The sequence below is a fragment of the Amphiura filiformis genome, chromosome 11 (genome assembly GCF_039555335.1).
Source record: "Amphiura filiformis chromosome 11, Afil_fr2py, whole genome shotgun sequence".
NCBI lineage: Eukaryota > Metazoa > Echinodermata > Ophiuroidea > Amphilepidida > Amphiuridae > Amphiura > Amphiura filiformis.
The window spans coordinates 16,500,632-16,528,234 of NC_092638.1; the positions used below are offsets into that span (position 1 = coordinate 16,500,632).

Sequence of the window (27,603 nt, forward strand, 5' to 3'; positions counted from 1 at the left end):
AGCTTATCATTAGAAAAATGCAAACAAATTGCTTTTATTTAAAAAAATGCTGATTTTAAATGTCTTCAATGTACTTCAATATTATTTACATGTGATTTTTGTTCTTTCTGAATGGATATTAATTGAATCTTAAGATGAATAAACAAGTTTTGTAACAATTTTACAAATTGCTAGGGAGGCTTTTGTGGCATACGTTTCATCATACGGGCTGTTCTGAAACTTCTGAAATTCTGAAACTGAAAGCTGAGATTATGTGTGGTATTTTACTTTCCTCTGTACCATTCAAGCCTTAAATTAAGGTTTAGACATGTCAAGCAAGAAGTTATTTTCTATCCCAAGCATTTGGGATATAAAAGAATATGAAAAAAAGAAACCAGAGGTAAGAACTTGAAATTAAAAAAGTCAATCAAAATCAGCTTGCACTTTTGTTATGGATCAGGTCAAGGTCAGCTGTGTTGGAGTTTTTGTACAGTTCCCCTACAAATTTGCTCACCTCGAATGAATCGAAGGAGCTTCAAATTCGAGGTTAGAGACCAAATGTTGCATTCGAAATCTAGTCGGATTCGCTGAAGCATGACACTCTGTAAGGCAAAAATGGAAGTTGAGAAGTAAACAAGCCGATCATGATGGGCAATCGCATCGAAAATGTTACTAAAATTGCACTTCAACAAAATTTTGAACTGTTCATGTAATATTTTTTGGACTATTCAGAATATTTATGCAATCTTGACTTGCAGTCAAAAGATAGTTGGTTCATCAAAATAACTTTCATCAAAATTTCAACAAATAACAAATAACATCCGTTGCAAAAAATGTCAATGCTGAGTGACCGAAAAACGATAGCAACACACTCTACATGTAGCATCAAATCGGGGTTACACCCATCGAATGTGTGTCGCAGGCAGCCATAGAGTTCTGCAGTAGCATGTTTTGTTGTTATTTTTTAAAGTTTATATCTTCAAGTTCATGACACAGTTCTAATAATACCATCAATTGACAACTCAAATACAAAGGATATCAGTTGGCAATTAATGTTATGCAATAAGTTTACAACACTATCAATCTTACAATGAGCAGAAAGTCACGCCATTCAAGTACCAATATTGATTACGGTACCTCAAGTGGCCTCCTGCAGTCACCAGAGGCAGATATGACCCTGTGTGATTTCCATGATATTTTGCAATAACAAAACCATGTTTTCCTTGATTTTGGTATGAAATTGAGCAAATAAAATTCAATGTCATGTCAATTTGGAGTTATTAAGGGCAAATTCTAAACTGATTTGAGGTAAGTTTTATCTGTTTGGAATCTGTATTGACTATTTTGAGGGAATTACTGCAATGTAAACAAACCAACTCATGGTCCATATGAACATGCTGTACTGGTTTTCAGTACCGGTACCCTGTTTTCCATGGGTGACTGTACAAAAAACAAATGTACATGTAGGAACCCATGGATTCGATCCATGTAAATCAGGGTTATAGCTAGCCCATGTTGAGTGTCAGCTAATTTTACTATCCAATTAGAGGGCTGGCACGGGGCACAATCTTTTTAGCGAACACAAGGGATCTGGGAATAGGCTAGGGGGTATACCCCAAAAAATATTTTTGGTTTTTTACTCTTTTTATGATGAATAAAACATTTGTGGGTGAAAAAAATTTCGTTTTAAATTTAAAAACAAATTTTGGCGCCGGTCTGTGCCGGTTACCCCCGACCGGCGCCGACCAGCGTGGCTATAACCCTGCATCAAGGATTCTCGAGTACTAATATACTATAGGATAAGCCACTCGTTTGCGCAAACGAAGTCAGTCATTCAGCCTATGCGCCTTCATGCATGTGATGGCATGGTCCATGGCTGTGTAGGAGTTTATTATCTGTGGAAGAGTTGCTGCATGTTTACGTCATCGTTTCAAAAAAAATTAAATGGCGAAAAACGGCGAACATTTGGTCGAATCTTTCCATTACTATCATATCGTGAAAAACCAAATAGCTGAGGAGTTAGCTCAATATGGTAAGAAAATATTATAACCGAGGATCCCATGACGAGACTGGCTAAATAAGCTGTATTTTTGCCGGAAAGGGTCCGAATAATTGGCAGTCGATGGGCGCCATCTTGGAAAAATAGCTCGAAATAGACTTCCTCGACAGTCGTTCAAGATTGAGGAGATTTTAGCCTGACGATGTTAGACTTGATCAAGACGGACTGTCGTTTGTACTGTAGCGGTCTAAATGTGCATATTTCGTACATAAAATTAGCTCGAAAATCAATAAAACAAGTAACGAATGCGTCTAATTTTCTCTCTACTAACACAAAATGTAATGAAAAGGGCATTTCATTCCTAAAACAAATAAACGTACTTTCAAATTGTGTTACAATCGTATGTGTACTTGCACGCCTGGAACTAAGACTAATTTATGCACTGAAATGTTCAAGAACTGTCAATCATTATCGAAAGCTGTCAATGCAATACAGGATAAGTTCCTCTAGCCGACGCAAATTAAATACATTACACAAGTGCGTAAGTTTCAGGCTGCGCACTGGATTGCATAGCAACCGCATAGCAACCGTCAATCAATGTCAATCAAACTGCCGCGAAGTGACTTCACTTTTTATACAGGGATTGAATACGAGTGTCACGGCCCTGCCTGCATCATATGGTTATAATTAGAAATAATGGCACCAAAGTGAGACAAAAGAGTCAAAATTACAAACAGTGATCAGAAATGTAATTGTTGTCTTATTGCAAGCACAACATATCTAAATTCAAGTGGTTGGCAACGAGCATGGTATATGGTTAATAATGAATTAATAATGAATACCTCAATTCTCTGTCCCGCACTTTTTGATCTGCTCTTATCTCATCCCATGAAAAATATTATGAAATATGAAACTTTTGATAACAGTTGTACAATCATCTTCATGTGGTTGTAAACTACCATGTATAGATCTGTAAACTACAAACTCTGATTTATTGGTTTACACCTCAACATCTGTAACAGATGCAATAATGAAATGGTATAAAATAATGAAAAATGAAATGGTCACCTACACAGTCATGAAAAATTGTGTAACAGGAAACTATGAATTGACTTTCATTGGCCTTATACTAAGGCCTATGGTTAACAGAATAAATATAGGTGTAGGTCAAACAGGCTGAAACAGCCTTTAATAAAAATTCCTTTAAAATAGGAATGGGGTGCCCAATGGGAGCTTTGATGTGATGTGGCTGAAATGTAACCGTTTGGATCCAATTTTCTTCTTTAAAACAATTGTAAAATAGCATAATATGCAAAGAAAGATTAGGAATTCTCGCTATTCGCAATAAGGCGCCGCCAGCGGTTTGCGATGTAATCGTGATGTATCATGGGAAAATCGTGATGTATCATGGGAAAAGGTCGACATCAAGTCCGGCATCATCTGAATATTACCATGCTATTACATAGGAACACGTGACAATATTTTTAGTTTGTCAATATAACGGTATTACACGCAAATCGATAGAGAAAAAATTAATTGTGCACATTTCAAATCACATTAGTAAGTATTATTGAGTATCGATTCGCGTGTAACACCTTTATTTTGACAAACTAAAAAAATATTGTCACGTGTTCCTATGTAATAGCATGGTAATATTCGTATTGCGCGGACTTGGATGTCGACCTTTTCCCATGATACATCACGATTACCTCGCAAACCGCTGGCGGCGCCCTATTATTGCGTAATAGCGAGAATTATGTATCTATTGCAGTGGGGAGAGATGTAAAATCGTACATGTACTGTGTCTGCATGGGATGCAAGAGGATTGGTTTCAAATAAAAATCAACAAAGCTCATGCAGGTTACCATTTGATTTACTATTGTTAGGAAATAGTAAATCATACATGTATATGTATGCATATTTAATTCTTACGGATTGTTTTCCAAACGGGTATTTATTTCTTATGATAGCCTGCATTGGTAAAGAAGACAAGAATAAACAATTTGAACAAGTATCATTTAGTGACTTTGTAAAAAATTGAATATTACTTTTAAGATATGAACATTACTATTTAGATAACAATGTTATGTCTGTTGGTGGGTCTGAAAATCTATATTTTCATCAACAATAATTATATACCAGATTCTGTTAAAGCTGGTGTTGATGATTTGTATGTAATTGATGTCTAGAATTCCATTTTTGAAAGTTGCATAAAAATTGGAGTTGTTGTTTTCCTAAAATGGTTGTTTTACATCCAAATAAGGATGCATAAAACATACACATGCTCCTTCCTTTCACAGGAAATGTTAAATACCAGTTTGAAGATAATCTCATCCTCAAGAAATTTGGGCATTACCGTATATTTCTTTTCCTTTGACAGTGGCACCATTAATCAGCAGGTGTTCCACTGTTACCTATGATTATCTTCATACAGAGCTGAAGGGATATTGAGGTTTGCCAATCTATCATTCTTGGGATCAGATCTGATCTTCTGCAGGATTGTCCATCACTAATATAGCGGGGCTCAAAAAATGTTAATTTCCTGGGAAGCAAGCTAAATTTGCTACAATTTATAACATGATTTGAAATTACTTGGTACTCGAGGTCGGTAAACACGACTAAGATTTGATCTTTCCCTAGAGAAGTCCTTTTGAGAGGGCTCTTTCGGAAAGGGCTGAGCTTTCGGAGAGGGCTGAGCTTTCGGAGAGGGCTGAGCTTTCGGAACTCTAGCGATGGCACTCGCTGGAGTTCCGAAAGCTCAGCCCTCTCAAAAGGACTTCTCTAGGGAAAGATCAAATCTTACACACAATTTATAGCATGTTTTTATATACAAAAAAGATACAATTTCCATCCAAATACAAGAATTTCCCTCCAAACACCAACATTTCCTGGGAATGAGCTTCCCAAATAACCCACTTTTTTGAGCCATGCTAATATAATATATATTTGTTCAAACTTGCAGGTAAAGTCCCACTTCAAAGTTAGCAGCACAAAATCCGATGGCAATTCTACAGATGAAAATCAAGGCAATGCATCAACATCTTCATCTTCCACCAAACATACATCATCAGTGCAATGTTCCTCTACACATTCCTCAAGTACTACCACAGCATCATCTCAAGGCAAAAGAACTCACGACACCAGTAAAGATGTACACCAACCATCAGTCAAGTTAACAAGAATGACCGGTGATAATGCTGGGGATGTTATGAGAACTAGTAAAGAATTTCAGAAAGCTGTTGTCAGTGGTAGTCGTGACACTGAGGGAATAGAACCTGGTCATGGTCAGGGAACTAGTGAGGGCAGTGCTCAACCGGGTGTGCAGCAGTCATCAAAATCGTAAGCTACACCGTGATTAGTGATCTTGTGTTTAGAATTATATGTAAGAAGTTTCATGATTAATGATATGGAAATTATAGCGCTCGTTAAGTGTAAGAGATTAATTTTTATGAACATGTTCCTGCTGGTGAGAATTTAACAACATTGACAACTCAGATGTGACCGAAAAACGCAGTGTCTTAGTCATTGAAAGTTTGTGGAAACTGTGGGTGAATCATTGCAAAGAGACTGATACGGAAGACATTCATGATTTTGAATAGGGGTCGGCAACTAAATTCCTTTAGTTAAAGTGCCACTTTAAAATGTCAAAAATTCTAAAGTGCCACTATATCCTTGAAAGCAAAGGGGGTTGACTAACTGGTTCATAGGCTCATTTTAGGGCCTCAATCCCAGATATATAGCCAGTGTTTTATTTTTGTGGGTTTTTTACCAAGTTTTTGCACTTTCTAATTGAATCATTTGTTTTACAGTATACCATCAGGGTCTGGTATATACGCAGTTCCTTCAATACCAGCAGCACCAATCAAAGCTACAACTGCTGCACCAAACAGCATCATGGTTAATCCAAGACAGGTATGAGATTGGGTTTGGGAAACTATACAAGATTTGGGAAAGAGTCCGGAATGCGAATATGGCGAAAAACTCAGTTGTGTGTATTAAATGCTATTTGCTATATATTGGTTTGTTATGCAGGGTGACAAAAACTAGGATACCTATGGCATTTATCAGGAAAAGCCCGAAATCAAACAATAATTTGCTTCATTAAAGTTTTAAAAATTTGATACAAACACAAGAAATTTTAAGGTCAAAAAGGTCATGACACACAGCTGGGATGTACAAACAAGACATAAGACGAATAGCAATATGCACACAGCTTATATGTCAAGACGTAATACGAATAGTGATGCACTCGGTTTATACGTCATTGATTCAATGATTCACATGTATGCGATGTGTTTAGCCATCACTGGATCAGTGAACTCTGAATAAAAATTATAAAAACTTTTATTATAAAACTGTAATTAAAGCACTTCAGGCTTAGTCTTTCACATGGTATTTTTATATACCAATGGGCATTACAATCATGCAAAAAGTAGAAATTCAAGAAAATAGAGGATGTTGCTGTGGAGCAAATCACACATTATGGCTTAATTGTATGGTTTGATATATTGTGTGTTTGTTTTGAATGCAGCGTGGGAACCCTATCTTAAAGCATGTGAGGAATGTGCCATGGCAGTTTGGTGACATTGTTCCTGATTACGTCTTGGGTAGAACTGTGTGTGCACTATACCTAAGGTAAGTTTTATTGCCGCATTTACACAATACTGCTTGTCACCTCGCTAGAGATTGGTTGTGACGTCAAAATATGGCAGTGATAGAGAGATGTTCCGATCGTGTTTTTTGACTTCACACTTCAGGTGTATTACCGTAAAGATTTGCCTAACAGCGCACTTGGGCTCCTTTGCCTTGGGGTAAATTTTTGCTGGTGGGATATTTACTGAAGGGCATTTTTAGATTGTGCCTAAAATTCCACTTATGTCAAGGGAGTCCATAGCACCATTAGGCAAATCTTTACATTATGATGTGATTCCAAAAACTGTAGGTGGGTTTCAAGGCTATGCCACCAAAGACATGCAGTGAATTTGCCACCAATCTTGAGGTGACAAACAGTGTAGTGAAAATTATATGATTTCATCTTTACATGACAAAAGCCAAGAATGGGCTCGTATTCATTTGAATAGTTGTTGTTTAAGGCATTGGAGTAGTTAGCTGTTTTGAATTGGTTGAATCGTGGTATGTGTGAAATAGAATAGTAATGACCTTTGGCGAAAATTGAAATGGGCTTGACGAATAATTCAAATATCACAGTTACAGTTTTGTAGGTCTTTTGGTTCTCGAGTTATGATGTAAAGAGTGTTGAAATGAAACATCTACATAAAATAACCCATATCTCAAGAACCACAAGCAATTTTTGAAAGTACATTCCGTACTCAATCTTTAAGACTTACAAGTCTTCAAGGTGTACCTATATATAAAAAAATTTCATTGTCTAAATTAGGGGTTAAAACAAGCCTTGAAATAAGCAGGCGCGAGGAGCAAATTTGCTCTCGTAAAGCCACCAATTGCTCCTGCTCCAAGTTTTGCACTTATGCAGTAGTGCTGGTATTGTATGCAGAAAAGGATTACTATTTGACAATTGCTCCTATTTCTTCAGAAATTGCTCCTGGTTCTTGTAAAATCTCAGTGAACCAGGAGCAATGTTCATAAACAAATTGCTCCTGGTTCCAGTCTGCTTATTTCAAGGCTTGGGTTAAAACCCCTAATTTAGACAATGAAATTTTTTTTTTTTTTTTTTTTTTGGAGTAGAACGACTATGACTACTGAATACTCTGACATACTTTAAATTCAATGGGATTCTGAATAACAGCAGTGTAATAGCTATTGATTCATACAATTGGTTTTAAGATTTAATGTTTGCTTACATATAAAAAGTTGTAACACAAAATGACTACATAATTATTCACATTTATTTTACATAAAAATTATAATATGAATTATGATGCAAAGTACTTTGCTTTATCACCTATATTTACTGGAAGCTTGTGGACAGTCATGTGCAATTTATATTGATCAGGTTTGCCCACAGTATATCGATGCTTTTAACCATCGGCTGCTGCCATCTTGGCATAAGCGTCGACTGCTGCCATCTTGGCATAATATTTGACTTAAAAGTATCTCATTTTAGGGTGTATCCTTGGTATGAGATACATTTTTTCATGAGTTGACTAGTGTAAAGATGCCATTGCAGAATTAAACTGCTTATGGAACAAAGATGTATAATTCTTCAGTAGAAGATTTCTGCGCTATGCTAATTCTGTGCAGTTTTACACAAAGGCTATTGACCCAATTTGTTGTAGGAAAAGGAACAAAACCCTGTATCCTGTATGGGAAATCCTGCCTTCTTCATTCAGACACACTGCTAAGATAGTTTTAAGTTTCATGTTGAACATCACAACAGCTACAATTTGTTTCAATCACCACCACCAACATGAGGTCAAATGTTAGCACACCACATGCCTCCAGGCAGGAAAAGATTCAGAAAAAGTGAGTCAAATTAGTTGATGCGGTAGAGATAAACTTCATGCCATAAAAAAATCAGCCATTGTAAAAGAGTCATGCATTATGATGGGAGTTTGTGAGTATCCCCTAAGCTGCATATTACTGATGAGCCACCATAAAAGTACAAAATATTTACATAGTTAGGTGAAAAAGTTCAATTTGGTGACCACTCTCTGGCTAGTAAGGTTTGACGATTGATTCGACTTCTATGGACCATTTAGGAAAAAAAATAGCCACCATGTCCCTCATGAAAATCCCGGCATTTTTCGCTAGAGGCCAAAATCCAAAATGGCCGCCGCAACCATTTTGAAAATTTAAGTTTTGAACCAGAGCACCTATAATCATGCACAAAGACACTTTTTCGGATATGTCGAGTTCAAGGATTCCGATTCTGACATTAGTTTGACATTACGGCATCATTTTCACCCAGAAATCCAAGATGGTGGCCGGTACCATTTTGAAAAATTTAGTTTTGAACAAGAGGACCTAAAATCGTGTACAAAGACACTTTTTTGGATAAGTCGACCACAAGGATTTCAAATTTGACATTACTTTGACATTACGAACTCATATTTACCCAGAAATCCAAGATGGTGGCACGGTATCATCTTGAAAAAAAAATAAGTTTTGAGCCAGATGACCTAAAATCGTGTACAAAGACACTTTTTCCGTAAGTCGACCCCAAGAAATCCGAATCTGACATTAATTTGACGTAATAACTTAATTTTGCCCAGAAATCCAAGATGGCCCCTATTTGGTAGAGCGTAAATGTGATTTTTGAATGAGAGCAGAAGCATAAGTGTGTCATTTCCGCCTTATCTGGGGTTCATGTCCCTTATATGGGGTTTAAACTGCCTTATCTTGGGTTGACATCCCTTATCTAGGGATAAGGCGCCTTACCTGTGGTTTAGACGGCCTTATCCTGGGTTTACGTTCCTTACCTGTGGCTAAGATGCCTTAACCTTAGCATATCGCAGTCTAAACCCAGAGAAGGCATCTAAACCACAGATAATGCGTCCAGATAAGGGACGTAGACCGCCGATAAAGCAGTCCAAACCCCAAATAAGGCGCTTTAACCCTAAATGAGGAACATAAACCTAAGATAAGGCATCTAAACCCCACATAAGGTGCCTTAACTCTAGATAAGGATCGTTAACCCCAGATAAGGGTCGTAAACCTCAGATACCCAAGATAAGGCGCCTTAACCCCAGATAAGAGACGTAAACTCAGATATGGCAGTCTAAACCCCCGATAAGGTGCCGTAACCCCAGATAAGGGACGTACACCTCAGATAAACAAGTCCCAACCCCAAATAAGGCGCCTTAACCCCAAATAAGGCGCCTTAACCCTAAATAAGGAACATAAACCTAAGATAAGAGAAGTAAACCCTAGACGGCGCCTTATCTGGGGTTTAGACTGCCATATCTGAGTTTACGTCTCTTATCTGGGGTTACGGCGCCTTATCTTCGGTTTAGATGCCTTATCTGAGGTTTACGACCCTTATTTTGGTGTTAACAACCCTTATCTAGAGTTAAGGCACCTTATGTGGGGTTTAGATGCCTTTTCTGGGGTTTATGTTCCTTATTTAGGGTTAAGGCACCTTATTTGGGGTTTAGACTGCTTTATCTGGGGTCACGTCGCTTATCTGGGGTTACTGGCAAGCATTATCTGGGGTTTATATGCCTTATCTGGGTTTAGACTGCGATATGCTAAGGTTAAGGCATCTTAGCCACAGGTAAGGAACGTAAACCCAGGGTAAGGCCGTCTAAACCACAGATAAGGTGCCTTATCCCTAGATAAGGGATGTAAACCCGAGATAAGGCAGTTTAAACCCCATATAAGAGACATGAACCCCAGATAAGGCGGAAATGACACACTTATGCTTCTGCTCTCATTCAAAAATCACATTTACGCTCTACCAAATGGAGGCCATCTTGGATTTCTGGGCAAAAAAAATTATGTTGTAACGTCAAATTAATGTCAGATTCGGATTTCTTGGGGTCGACTACCGGAAAAAGTGTCTTTGTACACGATTTTAGGTAATCTGGTTCAAAACTTATTTTTTTCAAGATGATACCGGCGCCACCATCTTGGATTTCTGGGTAAATATGAGTTCAGTAATGTCAAAGTAATGTCAAATTTGAAATCCTTGTGGTCGACTTATCCAAAAAAGTGTCTTTGTACACGATTTTAGGTCCTCTTGTTCAAAACTAAATTTTTCAAGATGGTACCGGCCACCATCTTGGATTTCTGGGTGAAAATGATGCCGTAATGTCAAACTAATGTCAGAATCGGAATCCTTGTACTCGACATATCCGAAAAAAGTGTCTTTGTGCATGATTATAGGTGCTCTGGTTCAAAACTTAAATTTTCAAAATGGTGGTGGCGGCCATTTTGGATTTTGGCCTCTAGCGAAAAATGCCAGGATTTTCGCGAGGGACATGGTGGCTAATTTGTTTCTAAATGGTCCATAGAAGTCGAATCAATCGTTAAACCTTACTAGCCAGAGAGTGGTCACCAAATTGAACTTTTTCACCTAACTATAAAAGGGCACACTTCAAAGGGAAACAACATAATATGCATGAATAAACACAAACAAATATTTGAATCTACACAATATTAAGAAAAGTACCCTACCTACATACAGGGAGATATAAATTCAACTGGAGATGAAATTGCATCGTACAGAGTCAAATTGGAAAGGTGTGACATTTAGGTTCTTGAACTGAATTGAGCAAAGAAATCACCCAAATTTGACAAGGTCACTTGATTGAGTACACTGTCTGTACTTTGAGATTGATCAATATAAATTGGTTATAAAAATCTGAGGAAAGTTCAGCACAGGGATTCATGAACCAAAATATAAAAGAATCATGGATGATGCTTAACTGTTAATTTCAAGCAGAAACACATTTTTGGTGTGGACACAACTCAAACTAATTAATAATTACAATAATGATGCTGTAAAAGTGGTAATTCTCATGTGGCATGATCAAGAGGAATGAGTCGAATGTCGCTAATACATTATTATTTTTGAGATATTGGCAAAAACCGTGTTCAAATTCTTTTGTTTTATATTGTTTTCAGCCATTGATAAATTGCTCATAACTTGGTAACCAGATGTCCGATTTTGATGGGGTTTGCATCAAAATGTAGCATTCATAAACTGCTAGAAAATGATGTAAATAACTCCTAATTGAAAGTTGCCGACATGCGACTCATTCCCCTTGATCATGTCACATATGATTAAGTTTTCACTCTCTACCAATTTTAAAACCTTCCCCTCTTTTTTAAATTTACGATTTTATGTTTTCTTAAGGGATCTAGAATGAGCGTTTATTGCATTTTGTGGGACATGAGAGCACCTCAGACCTATCGAATTGCATTCTGAATCTGAAGCATGTCTTTCTGATATCAAATAATTTTCATTTTTGAAAATCACAATATAATACAAATTTTATGACAAATTATAAAATTTGATATTTTTCAAATTTTTGATATATAACAGTCCTCAAAGTAAATTATATAAATCTAATGATATATTCTTAAAGTGTATGTAGCTAGGAGGAAAAGCCGACGGTCAATTGAAAATTTTGACCTTTCATATTGAAGATATGGATTTTTTTCCCAAAAAGACCTAATTTTTTTTGGTGTTTTTGGAAAAAAAATCCATATATTCAATACTGAAAAGGTCAAAATTTTCAATTGATCGTCGGCTTTTCATCCCACCTACATATACACTTTAAGTATAAATCATCAGATTTATAAAGTTTACCGAGTACTGTTAAATATCAAAAATATCAATTTTAATGATTTGCCATAAAATGTGTATTAAATTGCGAATTTCAAAAATCAAAATTATTTGATATCAGAAAGACATTCTTCAGTATTCAGAATGCAATTCGATATGTCTGATGTGCTCTAATGTCCCAAAATAAATACTGTCCAAGCGTTCATACCCCAGCCCTTAAGGCCATGGGAATTGAAGTAGTAGATTTGCGTCCAGAACTTTTTGAAATCCCACGGCTTTTTTTTTCATTATTCATTATTCATTATTTCTATTCTATTAGGCACAAACGAACTACCCCATTCACGCTGTACAAAGTTAGAAGTAAAGAAGCCGGTTAGCATGCCAGGCACCACAAAGCATGCAAAGTGCATAGCATCGGAATTTTGGTGATTCCCGTCGTCTTTTTTACCGTTTGAGGCAGTATCGTTCTGCTCATTAAATATTCATGAACCCAATCACGTCACATTCACATGGTCTTAATCGGTAGCTCGGAGTGGTTGGGATTGACCAGGCATGTTTTTATGAATGAAATTGTGACCTTAACAGGGGTCAGGCATTAGCATATTCATGTGGGTGTTTTTTTCAAGATGGCTGCTGGCTACCGGTGTTGCCTGGCCTGTCATGCTTGTTGTACTGAACTACACGCCCGGGACTCGCGGTGAACAACCAACACGAGTGAACAACATCATTGCAGACTCATTTTCACGTTTTTACGACTGTTTTACCAACTTCAAACTTGCTGATTTTATGTTTGAAAGCCATTTTTTCTTGTTTCTGGTAAATAATGAAATTTTTTGTAAATAATGAAAAAATATGCGGTAGGTTTTGGAGCATGCGGGCGGTGGACGCAAATCTATTTCTTTAATTCCCATGGCCTAAATTGACCTATACACAAAAGGAATATATTTGTGCACTTTTGTTTTCATGACAGCAGCTTGGAACATAAAAATCAATGTAGCACGAAAATTTCCACTCAATAGTAATAATGATAATTAAAACAATAATAAGAATAATACATGATGCAGTCAAATTTTTCCTATTTCTTTATAATTTTCAGCCTCAGGTATCACCATTTGAATCCCAACTACATTCATGACAGGTTGAAGGAACTAGGGCACAGCTTTGAACTCAGGGTGTTATTGGTACAGGTGGATGTGGTAAGTAAACACATGTACAATGTATGTTAAAAACCTACCCAATCTTAAAATCTTGGTGTCTCCACTGGGATGGGGTGCGGCTGGGGTAATACTCACTGCACCCCACCCAAACCACCCCTGTGGAGTTGAGGTTAAAACCAGGCATGTGAATTTTCAGGTTTAAACCTGAATTCTGGTTTTTTTATACATTTTATTTCTTTTCAGGCTGTCTTGGGGTGTTTTTGCTCAATTTCTCTTGCTTTTCCCGTCAGTTTTTTTTTTTTTTGGGGGAGGGGGTGTTTAAAAGGAAACCTACCTTTGACAGACATTATTGTTATCTACTTCTCAAAATAATTTGAAACTTTTATTTAGTGATGAGCATCTGTTTGTAAATTCTGGTCCAAAGCTTGGTTGCTTATAGTCCTTACTACACCAAATTTTGTTCTATCATGATGTAGATAAAGTGTCAACTACATTATATTTTAAATTATTGTATGCCTATTCCTGTTGGTGAGCTCATATGTACATGTCTAGAATAGTCCATCTTTGCAACATATTGTTCTTGTCTTTTTTACTTTATTGTTGTAATTTTTTGTCAATTTGTTTTAATCTTTACAAAGTCTCATAAAGGAGAAACCCTGAAAAACTTGTCAAGCGTACATTTTGTCCAGTATAAACTCTACGTCCACTGTGTTCAGAAAATTGAAGCCAAACTTGGTCTCCGGTGCTCAGAATCAGGATGGCAGTATTACCACTTTGACCAAGGTTAACTTCAGCGTTTGTACGTGTGCCAGTACTGACAATCATATCTCCATTTCTTACTAGTGTTATAATTGGATCTGAGTTAACGCCTACACCTATAGCAAATGTAAACACGTACGTGCCAGGGATTTGACACAGGAACTTATTGGTTTGGACATTGAAATGGCTGTTGACATTTGTTGGTATCTCTTCAAATGTGACGACATCACCAATGTTACCAATTTGGGAACCCCTTTTAACAGCTGTAAATGCAGATCTCCTGTCGTGTCCACTGTCTCCTTTTTGTCCTTTTTCTGCAATCCCCACATCTCCTTTGTTTCCCTTTATGCTTCTTCCATCTAAGCCTGGAACTCCGGCAAGACCACTGGGTCCAATCTTACCAGGCAATCCCGGTAATCCTCGTTCTCCTTTCCCCCCTCTTGGACCTTCTGGTCCAGGAAGTCCAATTTGCCCGAGTCCAATATCCCCTTTGTCACCTTTAATACTTAATCCAGCTTCTCCTCGTTCCCCCTTTATTCCATCTCTTCCCGGAAGGCCATTGTGACCGGATGGTCCAGGAATGCCCGGTATTCCAGCAGTGCCTTGACAGCAAGCATTACATCTGTTCTCCAGATGTGTTTCTTGCTGTGATCGTGCTGAGTCCAAAGAGCAGATAGCAGCAGTCAACAGAAACAGAATGGACACTATCATGTTGAAAAAAAAAAAAAAAAAAAGATGTGATAGTTAAAATAAGACTGATTCAAATAGTTCATTCAAGAGACCACTGCAGAGTCCGGTTCATCTACATAAAGAATTCAGACGCCTGAAAAACACATGTTGGGGTCATGGTTCAAGTGTACACTCCAGCCTCCCTTTATATGTGGACCTCTTTTTAAAAAATAAATATATAGATTTCTTTGATATCTGACTGTATGATATTTATAGTAAAGAAAGATGTGGGCATTTATTAGAAGGGGTCATTAATTTGGAAGAATACAGTATTGGAATATATCAATGCAAGTCAATATATATTGCAATATTTTATGTCAGACTTGAAATTTGTTTGAATAGTATTTTGGCATATTTAAAAGAAATATGTCAATGGTAAAAAATAAATTTACCTTTCAGTTGACTGCACAGCCAGAATGCTTTGTTTATTTCATTGGAAAAAGTGCACTTACCTTTTAGTTGACTGCACAGCCAGAACTTTTTGTGAAGTTTAAAGTGATCCAATGACTTAACCGTGGATTACAGGTTCCAAAAATTGTTTGGCTGTCTTGTTACTTATGCTCCTGTACATTCAAGTTGTATCTAGGGTATGTAGACACAATTGTTTTGATAGAGCTGCGTTGAATCAATGTTTGTATTAAATTGCAATTAAATAGTTAACTTGATCTTGGTTTTGCAAGGTTCTTCTCACAATATAGACCACTTTACATCCATTAGTTCCATTTATGATTTCATTCACTGGTCAAACATGTAGGCTGATGAAGTTGGTTAAAATAATCAAAGTGCAATAGCTGATCTTGTGTAGGTGTTTAAATGTGAGTTGTTAATGTGTTCAAATGCTAAAGTTCACATTTCCTGGACCATATTCAAGATTGTGAGAACACAATCCTCTTAAGGTGACGATAGCAGAGAGAAGTGGGAGAAGTTTTTTTTTAAGTATGTAAAAATATATTTTTTAAGAGGTTTGACAAAAAAGTATTCAAATTTTGTGAAAAATTTTTGTACAAAAATGTGTGCTTCTCCCCAAATTGTGCTTTGTATATATAATAATGATTATTAGCATCTTTTGGCACTAATGCATTAAAAACAAACATTCAGAGTGACAAAATTGTAAAATAATGTTTGAATCTTTAGTGCCATTTGACTGCCAATCTTTAATTCAATTTTCATAATTTTTGCTTGCATTAGGACATAGCACAGGATATATCGCATGCTACTCACCCCTACTTGTAAAACGTGTACATCGGGGACATGCGTGTGTGTGCGCGCCCGTCTGGAACTATCCAACCGCGACTTCGACATGTCGCTATGCATGTGTGGAAATGTCCCCACTTTACCGGCAAAAATCATGTGTGTATCCCTAGTTAGATAGCATGGAGTCAGATTGGGTGTATTGGTCTGATTCTGTACTATCCAATAGGGGAGCTCACCCCCTATGTCTAACATATGCATTTAACCCCTCTAGGGGGTTATATAGCCATACTTGCATAGTAAGAAAATCGGGGATATCCCCGTTTGCAGGCGTATCCCCAGTTTATCGGAATTGTACGTGAATGTATCCCTATTTCACACCTTTTACAAACGCACTACAGTACTAACAGTGTGCATTGCCTGTACATACAAGTGTGCAGTGAATTATTTCACTGACACAATCTGGTCCATGGAGGCCAAAGGCAGCAAATTTGAAATTGAGATAAAGTATAAAAATATGGAGTAAAAAACAATAAAATACATAAGAAAATGCACATCACAAAACTGCAGAAGTTTAGAACCAAGTACATGTATACGAGTAGATACATGTATGTTAGAGCTTTGGTGTTTTCAGTATCTGCCTCCTTTAATTTTGCTCCCATGGAACAGATTACGTTGCATAAATGAAATAGATCTTAATAAAATCTCTTATATAAGATATTTTATTAAGATCTATTTCATTTAGATCATGGTGGTGGTAGCAAGAATGACAACATGAAGTACTTGTAACATAGATAACATAATTCAAAAAGTACATTTATAAGACCCTCAAATGAGTATGGAGGTGTTTCTTAAAGACTTCACAGAGCTTTTGATGTTGCTGTGGAGTGTGGACCAGCAATGAAGAAAGATCAATGCTATTTTTATTTTCATTACTGTCATTTAAACACATAGGGCATGTTCAGTGGTGGCACGTTCATGCATGCTGGAACCTATAACCTCATCACTTTGCTGTAAATATGTTGGGATTTTCTTTCTCAAAGGGCCAATAACAAAAGAAAAGGACCCAAAGTAAGAGAAAATTAGAAATCACTCTTACCCAGCTGAAAGAACTGTTTAGGTATAGATTAAATTTGAATTTTTCCTGATAAGTGTTTTAGTTCACTGTACCCTTAAGAAGAATGGTGGATATGACAGCCGGATTGCCTTCCTGCCTGGTTAGGTTTTGTTACTTCCTCAACAACTTTGTTTTAACTTTGGTACCTCTGTTCTGAGTAAGTGGTAAACAAAACTGCTGAAGATAATATGAGTGATTATGAAAGTGGTCATTTTTAGCAGAAGTTTGTAAACTATTTTTGCAGGTATGTTAGGCCAAAAAAATAAAATAAAATAAAACAAGTCTGTTTCCAATGACAAGTCTAACTAGAGCGGTTCTCGGCTTTCGCGGTTCTCGGCATTCGCGGTTCTCGGTAGTGTGGGTTGGTCCGTATGTGACGTTTCTGTTCAGAACCTTGTGTGACCCTTCCCCCAGAAAAAAATCATCCGCCACCACTGGTTATAACAAGGGCCTTGTAAATGCAACTGGTGAGACAGAGCCTCGAATGACGTTTGTGTTTTCAGTCTGATTTGAGTTCCCTAACAGGTACAAAGTTTACGCATTATCATAGGCCTACCAAGTATTGTATGTCCTATAATCTCTTATGTATGACATGGATCTTTACCATGATTGTGCAAGCCAAAAAAATATCATTTCAATACCCCAAACATGCGTTAAAAAAGGCCATGTTTTACACATGCAACCTCAAGTTTAGACATATAATTTAATTTTCCCTAAACCCTCATGCACGGGAAAATCATGCCGCCACCATTGGTTATGACAAGGGCCTTTTAGGGTGCACACCAGTAAATAACCCCACTGACTTTCTGTACAGACAGGGGCCGGGAAAACGACTCAGTTCTTCAAAACTTCCGCTGTCTGCAAGCAGAAGGTCAGATGGCGACATCCATTGTAAAAATTAATATATGGATTTCAGGATTTTTTTTCCAGAAATATTGTAAAAAGTTCAACCTATAACCCATACAGCTAACGCCACCTCACAAACAGCTTGGTGTTTCTGAAATGTAACACATTTTGAAAGTCGTCATAAAAAGTTGGATCCTGCTAAATTTACACAGACAATCTAATTTAGAGGCCTAAATGATGATTAAATATGAATCAGGGCCTAATAGTTGCCTTTTAAGCCTTTTCTAATGTATTACATTAAGTCATATTGCACATTTCCTCGCGTTTCAAATACTGTTTTTTTGCCTTCCAGGGTGTAGCTAGACTTCTCCGTACTCCACTTGCCAATTGTGCTTCTGGCTATTGCATTTAAGCTTAAAACTCTGATTATTATTTGTGCACAATTGATAGATTTTCACATCTAATCTTTTCAGTCACCGTCGCCCTCTGTTTGTTAGCTTCCCAAGTGGACTACTGACTTTGGATTGCGGATAACTTTTTAACACGGGATTCTATGGAGAGTTAGGCCAATTTCTGGCCTAACTAAAATTGGTCATGATGTAATGCATCTTTAAATGAATCTGGCTTGTGATTGGTCCCCAGATATCGTTATTGATTGAACAAATTCATCAGGATCGGTAGAGTAAACTAGTAAACCAGAGTTCGTAGTATCTGATCCAAGAAAATGCACTTACTGTATGCGTTTCAACAGCCACTGTTGTCTTTGTCAACACTTGATGAGGAGTGACTGCAATCTACTGACAACCAACGCTAGAGGGATATGTAAAATCAGGCGGTTTTTGGCGATTTTAGCCATTAAGCCCCCCGCATAATCTGAAAGCCCCTCTGAGCCCCCCTCCTGGAGACGCTATTGCAAAATCAATGGAGAGAAACTATACTACCTTGTTTCTTAATAAAATGTAACGGGTACATCAGGCAACTATGAGAGCCAAAAAGGCCTCAAATTGAGCAAAGAAAGACATTAATTTTCACGTGCATTTCAACCAAGGCGCTTCATTAGTGGTGTTCGCCCTTAATGTCATATTATCATGACCGTTTTATTTTGTTTTATGTTAAGGGCTGGGGTATGAACGTTTGGACAGTATTTATTGTGGGACATTAAGAGCACATCAGACATATCGAATTGCATTCTGAATACTAAGAATGTCCTGATATCAAATAATTTTGATTTTTTGAAATTCGCAATGTATATACACATTTTATGACAAATCATTAAAAATTGATATTTTGATATATAACAGTCCTCAAGTAAATTTTATAAATTTAATGATACATTCTTTAAGTATATGTAGCTGGGAGGAAAGGCCGACGATCAATTGAAAATTTTGACCTTTCGTATTGAAGATATGGATTCCCCACCCCCAAAAAAAAATAGGTCTTTTTGGGAAATAAAATCCATATCTTCAATATGAAAGGTCAAAATTTTCAATTGATCGTCGGCTTTTCCTCCGAGCTACATACACTTTAAGAATATGTCATTAGATTTATCAAATTTACTTCGAGGACTGTTATATATCAAAAATTTGAAAAATATCAAATTTTAATAATTTGTCATAAAATTTGCATTATATCGTGAATTTCAAAAAATGAAAATTATTTGATATGAGAAAGACATTCTTCGTATTCAGAATGCAATTCGATATGTCTGATGTGCTCTCATTTCGCACAAAAAAGACTGTCGAAACGCTCAAAACGCTCATTCCAGATCCCTTAAGTATATGTCATATTACATGTTTCACATTTGTACGATTTTAAATAATTCTTTATCATGTTTATAGGACATGCTCTGTTATATTTTTATATCCTCTTTTCATTCTTGAAAAGATAGATCATGCTTTTTATTTCACCCATTGGGTATTTCTTTATTAATTTGTGTTTATATGGCGATTTCAAGTGGGATAATAACTCCTGGATAGCGTAAGCATAATGTTGATAGATTTAAATATCATTATAAATAGGCACTTAATAATAATGATATTGAAATAAATTGATAAATAGATAAATTAATAGATAAATAAATAAAAGATATATAAGCCTAGATAAATAATAAATAAATGATAAACTAGGAGTAAATTGCAAACATTAAATATCTTAGAGCAAATGAGCATTTAATGAGTTTTTGCGCCAAATATTTTGCCCCTTGTACGTTTTATCATTATTTTATCTTTTACTAATTTTTTTGGGACATGCTCGCTTATTTATTTTTTATGTGTTCCTCTTATCATTTGTGAAGTATTTCTTTATTTTTGTTTTAGTACATGTGATCACTGAGTATGTTTAACTGTGGATATATCGGTAGATAAGGTGTTTTTATTTCACCCTTGAGTATTATTTATAAGTGTATCAACATACATTTCACATGTCATGATTTTTCATTTTTTTATTTTAAAGCAATTCTTTATTGGGGTGCATGCTCTCATATATTAGGTGGTTTTTTTTCTTGTTCCTCTTGTCATTCTTGATAGATGGCTGTTTATTTATGTCGCGTGTTAAGTATTTTTTTAATTTTTGGTCTAAGTGTATAATTATCATCAGACACATGTCACATTTTTATGTATGATTTTGCATTATTTAATTTCAAATTATATAATTTTTTAAACGCATACTAACGTAGTTCTTTATTTTTGTTTCTGTGAATATCATCCGAAAAGTAGGCCTCCTGCACATTATGATTTTGCCTTGCTTTATTTAACTCTTTACTGGAGTGCATGCTCTCTGCTGTTTTTTTCATGTTCCTCTTATCATTATTGACAAGATAGCACCTGCTGTCACGCTGTTTATTTATTTAGCCCTAAATTATTTCTTTACTTGTGTTTTTAGATTTTGAAGTTTATATCATGATAGCACACGCTATGTTTTTTATACCAACCGCGTTTTCTTTTTGAAAACAGTTCTTGTTTCAAATCCTGGTCCGCAATGTCAACATTCAGTTCGTTCATAAAATATGGCTATTTATTTATGTCGCGTGTTAAGTAGTTCTTTATTTTTTGCTCGAAGTGTATAAATATCATCAGACACCTGTCACATTTTATGTATGATTGTTCATTATCTAATCTTAAAATATATAATTCTTTAAACTTATTTCTTTTTTTTTGTTTCAGTGAATATCATCCGAAAAGTAGGCCTCTACACATTATGATTTTCCTTGTTTTATTTAAACTCTTTATTGAGGTACATGCTCCTCTTATCGTTATTGACAAGTCATCACATGCTGTACGCTGTTTACTTATTTCGCCCTCATTTTCTTTACTTTTGTTTTTAGATCTTTAGTTCTTTATTTTTGTTTCTGTGAATATCATCCGAAAAAGTAGGCCTTCTGCACATTATGATTTTTCCTTGCTTTATTTAACTCTTTACTGGGGTGCATGCTCTCTGCTGGGTTTTTTTCATGTTCCTCTTATCATTATTGACAAGATAGCACCTGCTGTTCGCTGTTTATTTATTTCGCCCTAAATTATTTCTTTACTTTTGTTTTTAGATTTTGAAGTTGATATCATGATATCACACGCTATGTTTTATACCAACCGCATTGTCTGGTTAAAGACAGTTCTTGTTTTAAATCCTGAATACAATGTCAACATTCAGTTCGTTCACCTCACAATGCGGTGCGATGTTATATAACTGTATATATTGCAGGGTTGCCAAACCAGCGATGTAATAGGCCTAGGTCAATAGGATGAGTTTTGAAGATTTTCCTCGCGACAATTTCCTGTCCTATAGACACCAATTGATGGTTAAGAAAAATATTGCATGACTTCTCAACATTGGCTTACGCGACTTCTGGTAGTTTTTATCTCATAGAAACCAACGGTTGATAAAAAAAAAATATTGGGCGACTTTTCAATGATTTGACCCAGCGGTTTGCCCTCATTTGTTTGGCAACCGTGGTCTGTGTTAAGTGAATATATTTCGGTAAGAAAATAATTATCATAGACCATGTAGACAGAACGGACAATTGTCATAGGCGCTCTCCTCCATTTTGAGAAATATACTTTTACACACACATTTATAATTAAAATGATCAGCCTTAAAGTTTTACCTTTTAGTGGGTTAAGCCAAACCTAAGTGGATGAAATATAAATCAACACTTCTGGCACTGATTGGTTTCCGTAGTTGTGATATGGAAGACGAGCTGTCTGTAGCTACAAAATTGTCTGCAAATCGGCTTTTGCCGGGCCTCTTTTTCGGCGTTTTTCTCATTAAATTAGGGTCCCGTTCAAATAAAAAATAAACTGGTGTCTAGATGTAATCACAGTTAACACACCAGGAAAATTATAGAATATACAACAACCTAGTTACACCTGTAGACTGCGAACAAACATGCACCTGGCCAGACCTGGCCGTAAAACAAAGTGTTCTCCCTACGGATACCCTTAAGGGTCACACAAAAAGTCTTGATGTGGAATGGTTTTGTTTTAAGTAATGTTTGTTTCCTTCCTACACAACAAGAAAACCACACACAAAGTCAAAACGTCACTATTTAGTATCCTTTATATTTCTTGTCTGAAAAAAGCAAGCTTTTTATTATTATGTATCCGTCACATTTTCTTCACTACCACCTGTTGGCTTATATTTTGTTAATGGGGAAAATGGTAATGTGTCTGCAAACAGACTTGTTTATTTTATTGTTTTGTCTTAAATTACAAAGTATTAATCTGTCTTTCTTCTTTCATTGTTTTTCTTTGCAAATATACAGAAAGATCCTCATCATTCTCTCAAGGAGCTAGCCCGGATGGCAATACTGGCAGATTGCACTTTACTTCTGGCTTGGAGGTCAGTGGATCTAAGTTTGAGTTTGTTCTATATGTTATAATGATTTTGAGATTAAGTGTGTAATGGATCTATGCCACCATACAAGTAACCAAACCCAAACCCTGAAACCTCACCCTAATCATAATCCAAATCCTGAAACCTCACCCTAATCTCAACCCAAACAATAAAAGCTTGACCTTTTTCAAAATAATCCTAAAATCTCACCCTTTCCATAAAACAAACCCTGATGAAACCTCAGTCTAATCCTGAGATGGAAAAAAACCACTAATCCTAATCTCAATCCAAACCCTGAAACCTAATCCCAAGTCATATCCAAACCCTGAAATACAAGTGTCAGTTTTTGAGGTCTTTGAGCCAGTATAGTCTGATATTTTTACTGCGATTTTTGATTCTCAGCTTGAATTTTCCCTGCAATAATTTGCTTTGATTTAATTCTTCTCAACATTTGGTTGCTGCAGTACAGTTTGCTGCATATGGAAAGGATTTGACTTGTTCTAATATGACTTAAATTCTAATATTCTGTTTTATTCAATAGTGCTGAAGAAGCGGGACGATATTTGGAGACGTATAAGGCCTATGAAAACAAACCATCAGATGCACTCAAGGAGAGAATAGAACAGGACTATCTATCCAAAGTGAGTAGCCTTCTGGTACTTCTAAAACCCTTTGCACTAGAGGCAAAGGTCACATTGTGATTGCATGCAGGTCATAATAGAATTCACTACCATAGGTAGTGTAAACAGGTACAGTTCCTATTCGATACCATATGGGGAAGTAATTATTGAATGATGCCGGCTTAATTTTAAAGTGTGATTAAACTTTGCTTTTATTTTAGTTTTTTAAACTTTGATCTCAATGCAAGTTTAGACATGCTTCAGATTTTCGCATACTTCACAGTTTTGATCTTCATTGGGAGACTGGCAACCCAAGTTGAGGATCAATGTCCTTTTGGGCAATTGACCCCAAATCTTTGCTGTACACTTGTGGTGAGTAATACATGTAGATGGCGGACTCTGATGTAGATAGAATCTTTCACATCTCTCTTGAAATATCTTGTCAAGATTTGGGGTCAAACGTCCAAAAAGTTACTGATTTCTAACATGGGTTGGCAGTCTCCCCATGAATGTCAGGTTGTGATCCAAAATAGAGGTATGTCTAAAATTGCGATCAGGTTAGAAATTGAAGATACTAGTTAAATTATGATGTCTAACCAACACAGATGAACTTTCATTGTAAATTTTACTTTCTCTGTAACAAATTGCATATTTGGTAAGTATAATAGTCAGTTGAAATAACTCAAGTATTCCATGTGTATTGACTAAGGACTGTTTATGTAACACCATATTGAATATTTGTTTTTTGTGTGTATCTAGATGCAAGACTGTTTAACAACTGTGAAATCAGTCAAGAAGAACGATGTAGTGACTTTACTGACTACATTTGGTGTGAGTATAATAATTACATTAAAATATTTTATGCAAATAGTGTTTATCTTGAAAGTTCATTTTTATTTCAACATGAATATTAGCATTACTGACAACTTTTGGTAGCTGATCATAAGTCTTCGTAAATGAGTTCAGAAAGACTGCCATGTGCTGCAAATAGATTCATCGGGATTGTCCAATTGATGTTGTTTACAAATCCCATAAATAGGTCATGTTGATGTTTCGTGCTCTAACAGCACTTTCTCAAACTGAATGACCAGCTTTGACCTTCCTTTTGAGCTTCCTTTTGGAGCTGACGTAGATGGCGCTATTCGGAACTGGTCATATGATATATTTGCGAAAGGAATTAGTTGTAGCAGCAGATTGGGTGTATGAAATCTCCTGTTTAGGTTGCCCAAAATCGTACATCAGTGAAACCTCAAGACTCTTTGGCACGAGAATGAAAAAGCATAAATCTGAATCAGATGTAGCTTTGGAAAAACCTTACACCAGGGCCCAAAGAAAAACATCAGTTGAAACCACCCCTTAGAAATCTGCTCTATGGACCATGTTGCTGAGGAGAACCACATGATCGAATGGACAAAGTACAGGAAAGGAAGACACATAAAGCAATCAATTTGGATTAAAAAAAAGAGGGGGCAGGCTATTAACCCAAACAGGGATTGTGGCAACAACTTCCTTCCGGTTTAAATTCAATTGTGTATTCAAAAAGCATTTATCAATTACGTGGAGAGAGAGATTGAATTGTTTTCCAAGTTTTATAATTTCTACCTCTTCTTATCCCTTGGTTTTGACAGACTTTGGATAAAATTATAGCGGCGTCTAAAGAAGATTTGTCTTTAGTGCCTGGATTTGGGTCTCTTAAGGTAAGTGTGTACATTTTTTTCCAGTGAAACTCAAAGCTGAGAGTAATTCTTCAATTCTCCCTTTGGTAATTGTGACCTGATCAAGTAAAAAGAGATCAATATCGTGACCTGATCAAGTAAAAAGAGATCAATATCACCAAAGTTTTGTTTACATTAGAAGCTAATGTACCATCACAGAATTAAAACCAGAGAACCAGGATTCACTATACCACCTTTTGCAATAGTGCGGTCAGTTATGGGGAAAAAATTGAGGGTATTCAGGTCCTTGCTGACAGTACGCGGAAAACAAAAACAATTATGCAAGATGATCACGCTATAATTCAATGCATTGCTCCGCCGATGCAGTTAATGCGTTGTGCCATGAAGCATGTCTTGTATCACGCACAAGCACTGATTGATTTGACCTTCCTTTTGAGCTTCCTTTTGGAGCTGACGTAGATGGCGCTATTGATTGATTAGTTTCGGGTGCATTTCAAGCAATATGCAAATACCCCCATTTTTGGCATGTATCAAGGTATTGGTTGTGTCCTTGTTCTTCTGGTTTTAATATTATCTTTACCATTCAAATCATTAGATGCTCTTTATTGTTTAAAGGGACAAGGTTAGTTTTTTTCATTTTGTGTTTTGTACCTCACATTGCATTTAGGCCTGTACCAAAATAATCTGGTTCCTAAGTAAGGTAAATTGCACTTGCTGTTTTGAAGCAGAAATATTTGAAGCTAAAACATGTTTCACAACGCCCCAAAGAAAAGTTTGTGTGATAGTAACTACCATGGGGATGAGGCTTTTTTTATTCCATCCGTAACATCTAAACAGAACATCTTTCAGGCCAAAAATTTCACTGGGATTATGAGAAAAAATATGAACTTTCTTCTGATGCTAAAATTTTGATAGGATTAAGTGTGTGTGTGTGGGGGGGGGGGGTGAGGCTTTTGATCTGGGTGTGACCAGTGGTCACACCTGTTAAAACAAAACCAATGTTTTCAACTATAACTTTCTTGTGTCATAGTTTGATGGCATTTACATGAAATGATAGCTGATTAAAAACTTTGTCATCAGATGTAAACAATCTGAAAATTGACTTTTCACAACATAGTCCTCATTTTGAGCAGGCAATATTGAAGCTGCCTGATGAAACTTAAATTTACCAGCCATTTCATACTTGATACTTTCAGGCACAGAGACTTCACAACATGTTCCATGAACCATTCTTAAAGAGCAAAAAAACTAAACCTGGAGATCAAGAGAAGTCGGACTGAACTACTCTCAATAGGAATCTGGAATTGTGAAGGTAATGTTTGGTATCAAATATATCTGGCGAAACAGGTGGTGAATGCAGGACCAGGAGAAAACACTGTAGCAGTTCAAGGATTCCAGCTAAGCCATGGTCAAGTCTGATCAGGGGTAGCGCTAACTTGCGCCATGGGGTCATAGGTGTTTAGATGTTGCTGAAGTGTCATTTAAAGCCTTATTTCCATTGTTTAACTTTTTAATCTATAGTTTCACAAAACTTCAAATTTGACCCCTTGTTTGAACACTTAGCGCTACCTCTGAGTCTGAGTTCACTTTACCCAGGATGCAAACATAAAAAGCATGATGTGTGACAGCATACAAGGATACAATCTGTGTTATATGTCAAAAACTTCCTGTGGCACAGATGTGCTGCCTTACCACCACATAACGGCACAACTGAAACATTTGTGATATAGTTAAAAACTATTATTGAGCTACCATTGATTTCATATGCACAATACAACAACAAAGGGTGGGTTGTATTTAGGGTATGGGATTTGAAATTTCATCAACATTGAGCCATCAAAAAGGAATTTCTGAAACTTCCGGTTATGCACTTTTGATCATCGATCACATAGAAGAGGCAAAGCCTCCGCTCTCTATGAGATTGATGAATAATGGCCAGCTGTCCTGTTGACATGATTGTTGATCAACCAATCAGTATGATCATTTAATTGTTTGTCACTTCTGCTTTCACACTCATATACACTCAGCACACAGCTCATAGCTCTTTGGTATATAAGCTGATAACATGATTTTTGCCAAAATGTCAGTTGTGATCTTTTGCCATGGTAAAGCAGCATACTCATAAGCACCAAGCATTTGTAGTGTTTGCATATCCTTGGGTTAAATGAAGTTGGGCTTTATCATTCTTTCAGCACAGATTGAGTGAAAGATCTATTCCATGAGAGTCTTGCAATTGCAGCAGTATCATCACCAGAGAATTTGATGGAGTAAATTTGTGTATTCTTGTATTTCTTTATTTCTAATTTCCCATAATTTGATTTGGTGAAAGCCAATAAGTATCTGCACCAGGGGGATAGGGGTCAAAATGCCTTTCAATCTTGTAGTTTGCTCCCTGCCCTCAGTCAAATAAGAAATCGGGGAAATATCAACTCTTTGGGAAGAAAATGTAAAAAAATTTTGCATTTATTAATTGTTGCCCCCTCCCCCAACAGA

The 27,603-nt window shown here is 36.4% G+C and overlaps 2 protein-coding genes across 2 annotated transcripts; one reads left to right on the forward strand and one right to left on the reverse strand.

Moving 5' to 3' along the window:
- Window positions 1-228: 228 nt before the first annotated feature.
- On the forward strand, window positions 229-27,603 carry LOC140164440 (DNA excision repair protein ERCC-1-like). Its single transcript, XM_072187721.1, has 10 exons — window positions 229-379; window positions 4,941-5,317; window positions 5,788-5,890; window positions 6,510-6,613; window positions 13,285-13,384; window positions 22,744-22,820; window positions 23,356-23,455; window positions 24,194-24,265; window positions 25,063-25,131; window positions 26,307-27,603. The coding sequence occupies exons 1-10, from the start codon at window positions 308-310 to the stop codon at window positions 26,388-26,390; spliced, it is 1,158 nt and encodes a 385-aa protein (XP_072043822.1). The 5' UTR covers window positions 229-307; the 3' UTR covers window positions 26,391-27,603.
- LOC140164439 (uncharacterized) lies at window positions 12,335-14,816 on the reverse strand. Its single transcript, XM_072187720.1, has one exon. It carries the CDS (start codon window positions 14,813-14,815, stop codon window positions 13,976-13,978), a length of 840 nt encoding a protein of 279 aa, XP_072043821.1. The 5' UTR covers window position 14,816; the 3' UTR covers window positions 12,335-13,975.

What these genes read in the sequence shown, in the direction of transcription:
- LOC140164440 (XM_072187721.1), top strand. Translation starts at nt 308, where the DNA reads ATGTCAAGCAAGAAGTTATTTTCTATCCCAAGCATTTGGGATATAAAA. An exon ending in AACAGGACTATCTATCCAAA is followed by an intron (nt 23,456 to 24,193) that starts GTGAGTAGCCTT and finishes GTGTGTATCTAG; the next exon opens with ATGCAAGACTGTTTAACAAC. An exon ending in CTGGATTTGGGTCTCTTAAG is followed by an intron (nt 25,132 to 26,306) that starts GTAAGTGTGTAC and finishes TGATACTTTCAG; the next exon opens with GCACAGAGACTTCACAACAT.
- LOC140164439 (XM_072187720.1), bottom strand. Translation starts at nt 14,815, where the DNA reads ATGATAGTGTCCATTCTGTTTCTGTTGACTGCTGCTATCTGCTCTTTG.